This window comes from Clupea harengus, chromosome 15 (genome assembly GCF_900700415.2).
Source record: "Clupea harengus chromosome 15, Ch_v2.0.2, whole genome shotgun sequence".
Lineage (NCBI taxonomy): Eukaryota > Metazoa > Chordata > Actinopteri > Clupeiformes > Clupeidae > Clupea > Clupea harengus.
The window spans coordinates 16,001,533-16,006,532 of record NC_045166.1 but is presented as its reverse complement, the minus strand read 5'-3'; the positions used below and the strand labels follow the sequence as shown (position 1 = coordinate 16,006,532).

Sequence of the window (5,000 nt, the reverse complement as noted above, 5' to 3'; positions counted from 1 at the left end):
TTCCCGTAGATGGGAAATATTTTGTATCTGCACTGTACTATAGATACTGTTCAGTATCTTGCAGAGACCACTCAGCTATGTTTTGCAAGTCGATTTGAATTAAAGCATCAGATATATTTTTCACTTCCCCTTTACTGTCATCTTGCTCAACACTTCTTTCTTTCTCTCCTCCCCTTTCCTCTCCTCTGTCTCCTCTTCCCCTGTACTCTCTCTTCTCTCTCAACAGTCTTCTTCCTCATCCCTTACTCCTCCTCTCCTCTCATCTACTTACTCCTCCTCTTATCTGCTTCCTTCACCCTCCTCTCATCTGCTTCCTTCACCCTCCTCTCATCTGCTTCCTTCATCTTCCTCTCCTCTCATCTGCTTCCTTCATCTTCCTCTCCTCTCATCTGCTTCCTTCATCCTCCTCGTCTCCTCTCCTTTGCTTTATTCTCCTCTCATCTGCTTCCTTCATCTTCCTCTCCTCTCATCTGCTTCCTTCATCTTCCTCTCCTCTCATCTGCTTCCTTCATCCTCCTCGTCTCCTCTCCTTTGCTTTATTCTCCTCTCCTCTGCTTCCTTCATCCTCCTCTCATCTGCTTCCTTCATCCTCCTCGTCTCCTCTCCTTTGCTTCCTTCTCCTCTCCTCTGCCTCCTTCATCCTCCTCTTATCTGCTTCCTTGTACTTTTCTCTCCCCTCTCTTCTTCTTTCCTCTCTCATTCTTGCTTCTCTTCTGTTCTCCACCCTGTCAGTATGCATGTGTGTGTAATCATGTGTGTGTTTGTGTACCAGGAGGATGACTCTGTGCAGCTGGCTGCGATGCACTACTTTGTGAAGTTTGGCTCTGCCAGCAGCAGTGAGAATGCCAGACAGGTGGTTAAGGAGTGCATTAACACCAGCCTCATAGAGAGCAAGTCGGAACAAAAATGGATACAGATGGTGACGTCTGCTCATACTCAGGTAAACACACACACACACACACACACACACACACACACACTAGGTATACAAACATTCTCACACAAAGTAGGTAAACACACACAGACACATACTAGGTACACAAACACATTCACACATACTCACACACCTCTGAACCCCCGACACACACACACATACACACACACACACACACACACACACACACACACCTCACCACTGCAACACCACTAAACCCTTGCATACCTCTCATCATTAAACCCTGACACACACACACACACACATACACTCACACACCTCTCATTATTGAACCCTGACATACACATATTGGCTTGTTTGTCACAGTTCATAAACTTTAGTGTAATTTTATATGTGTTACAGGCTCCTTACAAAAACCCTAGTTGAAATGTGTGGTGTGTGTGTGTGTGTGTCTCTCTGTGTGTGTGTGTTTTCTTTGTAACAGGGGTCTTATATAAAATCTCAGAAAAGCCCTGAAGCAGTGAAACAGGAAGTGGTGAACTACGCCAGGCAGACCTGGCCGATGTTCTTCTCAAGGTTCTTTGAGGTCTCCTACAGATCAGGTACTTCACATTGGGCTTTCAGAGATCTAGATTATCTGAGTATGAATGAAATATGCAGGGAGAAACAGGCTAGTATCACTGACACAGGCTAGAATCACAGACATAGACTAGAATCACTTAAACATGCTAGTATCACTGACACAGGCTAGAATCACAGACATAAACTAGAATCACTTAAACATGTTACTATCACTGACACAGACTAGTATCACAGATGTAGGCTAGCGTCACTAAACAGGCCAGTATAACTGACAATGGCTAGTATTACTGACAGAGGCCACTATTACCGACACAGGTTAGTATCACTGAAACAGGTCAGTATCAGACACAGATTTGTATCACAAGCTAGTTTTAATAACACATGCTAGTATTAATGACACAGGCTAATGTCTGTGATGCTGCCCATACAGGTCCACCTCTTCCCCAGGACAAACTGATCATGTCCGTTAACTGGAACGGGGTGTCTTTCTTTGAGACAAAGGACAATATCTTCCTGGAGCTGCCCTACGCAGAGATGATAGATGTGGTCGTCAGGTAAAAACTGCTGACTGGCTCGCTTTGAACAGCAGTGGAAAGAACAGAGTAAAGGTCTGGTGTAGCCATCAACAGTGTGTAGGGTTAGTATGGTGAAGCCTATGGGGCGCCGTTTGTAAAATGTTGCACGTTCGAAAATCCTGCTCAGTTTTGCTACATTTAGCATTTTCATATGGAACAAAAAGCACGACAATATTCGAATGTCACTTTTTCAAGCATTTAGAGAGAAATTCATGTAAATTCATGCGATAACTTTTCCAAGGATATTTTTTGGCAGTAACACAAAGTTGTTAAATAATATAAATATTTCATCTAAATGTTAATGTTAAATGTTAAATGTAAATGTTAAATGTAAATGTTAAATGTAAATGTTAAATATAAACTTAAATGTTCGATGTTATATATAAATGTTAAATATAAGTGTTAAATGTAAATGTTAAATGTAAATACAAATATCAAATGCTAAATGTTAAATGTAAATGTTAAATGTAAATGTAAATGTAAATGTTAAATGTAAATGTTCAGTCTACATGTCAGACTTGACGACAGAACATTAGAATATTTACGGTAATTCATAGCTTTCAGTAACACTACCAGGGATACCTTGCGGGCAAAATGTGTCGACCAACAGTGGACATCGTCGAGCAGTGAAACCTACTCAATTACGATCGCCATCAAACACAGATCATACCACAATAGCCAGACAGAGATATCTAGAAAAAAAAATACATTTTGGGAACCTGTGATCCCTTTACTGCACCCGCTGATATTTGTATTTCTATAACGTCTTAGAAGTCCCTGCCTGAGCTCCAGTTTGGAGATATTTACATATATCTAATAGAAAATCCGTCCCCCTACACACCTCAAAAACTGAAAGCCTACCAAAAGCACAGATAGTAATTTAATTTTCAGAAGGGGATGGGTTAATAACAATGTCGTCTGGAAGGTGAAAACTAATAAACATCTTCATTCTCAGAGCAAAGATGATTGCCATTTAATAGCTAGCTACCAGCTAGCGAGCTACATGCTGTTAGCTAGCAACCTTTAGCCTACCCAACACTGTTCTTTATCATTTTACACAATTTCCTGGTTAACACAAGTACAACCACCTGGTCTGGCGAATGACAACTGAAATTATCTTCCCAAGTATTTTCTACTGGCATTGTAGTATTACCAGTTGGATGGTAAAATACAGTAGCCTAGCCTAGTTGCTTAGGTACTTGTCGCAATCTCAGAGCAGAAACCGGGTAATCCATTTTGAATCGTGTTGATGCTTTGTTTCTTGACTTTATTTCTTGATCTATTCCCGTTATAGGTAGTTATTCTGATGAATGAGGCGACCAAAACAGGGTTAATGCTTTTATTGCAAGCTCCAAAAAGAAGGCTACTTTACTGCCCGCCTGAGAAAAGTTGACCCAGAAGACGTCTACAATCAGCTGGAAACAGCCGGGCTTGTCTCCTCGCCGATTTGAACAGCCAACCGAGCAACAACTGTCTGGCATTTTACTACCTATGTCAGACAATTTTAAAGCGGATATATTAAATAATCTTGAATGAAAGATGGTCAGTTCCAGTATACATTCCAGTGGTAGACAGCTGTGGAGTGTATTTCTTGCCCGCAAGCTGGTAATTCTGACGTGACGTGAAAACTATGAAAGCCAATTACCGTAAATATTGTAAGGTTCAGTGTTCAAATCTGCATGTAGACTGAACATTTAACATTTACATTTACATTTACATTTACATTTAACATTTACATTTAACATTTACATTTAACATTTAACATTTAACATTTACATTTAGCATTTACATTTAACATTTATATTTAACATTGAACATTTACGTTTATATTTAACATTTACATTTAACATTTACATTTACATTTATATTTAACATTTACATTTAGATGAAACATTTATATTATTCAACAACTTTGTGCTACTGCCAAACATTATTCTTACATGAATATCTCTCTAAATGTTTGAAAAAGTGACATTTGAATATTGTTGTGCTTTTTTCCCCATATGATAATGCTAAATGTACCAAAACTGAGCAGGGTTTTAGAATGTGCGACATTTTACAAACGGCGCCCCATAGAAGCCCTGTATGGAGTTAAGGGTTAGTCTGGTGTTGCCATCTTGGTCTACAGAGCATATAACTATCTGGTGTATCTGGTGTATCAGTGGACAGAGTTGAAGAGCGATTTCATTCAGTTGTGACGTGTTTCAACTTAAAATTAAAAGATTGGGTGGGAGGAAACAAGGGAATTTAAATACAATTTTGATTAGCGGATAGTAGATAGCATTAGCGAATATCAAAGTGATAACTCTTTAAGCCAACTAGCTAGCTAGCTAGCTGAGTTTCTTGATAGCTGCTTTTAAAATAGATATAAAACAGGTTTGTTTAAGTGGTGGAGAAACGCTCTGAATTTGGGTGTTTGTCTGTGTGTCTGTGTGTGTGTGTGTGTGTGTGTGTGTGTGTGCGCGTGTGTGTGTGTGCGCGCATGTGTGTGCATGTTTGTGTGTGTCTGTGTGTGTGTGTGTGTGTCTGTGTGTGTGTGTGTGTGTGTGTGTGTCTGTGTGTGTGCGTGTGTGTGTGTGTGTGTGTGTGTGTGTGTGTGTGTGTGTGTGAGTATGTGTGTGTGTGTGTGTGTGTGTGTCTGTGTGCTACAGCGATTCAGGTCCATGTCCAGTGGTTTCGTTGTCCACTTTGAGGGGAGAAATCACCATGGAGGCCCAGAGGGGGATCGAGCTAGTGGAAATGGTGGGCTGGTTTCTGGATGGTCTAAGAGAGCGTTCGGCTTGTGCTCTTGCTTTGCATGATGCTTACAAACAAGGTAATAATACGCCACTAACCCAACACTTATGATCAAGATAATAATACGCCACTAACCCAACACTTATAAACAAGATAATAATATACAGAAATACAACATTTATAAACAAGGAGGTAATACACTGCGGATACAA

At 40.2% G+C, this 5,000-nt stretch overlaps 1 protein-coding gene across 3 annotated transcripts in view; it reads left to right on the top strand.

Annotated features, from left to right (window-relative positions):
• Positions 1–5,000, top strand: part of myo7bb (myosin VIIBb) — a 42,512-nt gene that overhangs the window by 28,540 nt on the left and 8,972 nt on the right. For all 3 annotated transcript variants that reach the window (XM_031581142.2, XM_031581143.2, XM_031581141.2), the window contains 4 exons: positions 773–940; positions 1,380–1,497; positions 1,908–2,031; positions 4,704–4,867. In XM_031581142.2, coding sequence (XP_031437002.1) covers positions 773–940; positions 1,380–1,497; positions 1,908–2,031; positions 4,704–4,867 — 574 coding nt within the window. The remainder of the gene's footprint in view (positions 1–772; positions 941–1,379; positions 1,498–1,907; positions 2,032–4,703; positions 4,868–5,000) is intronic.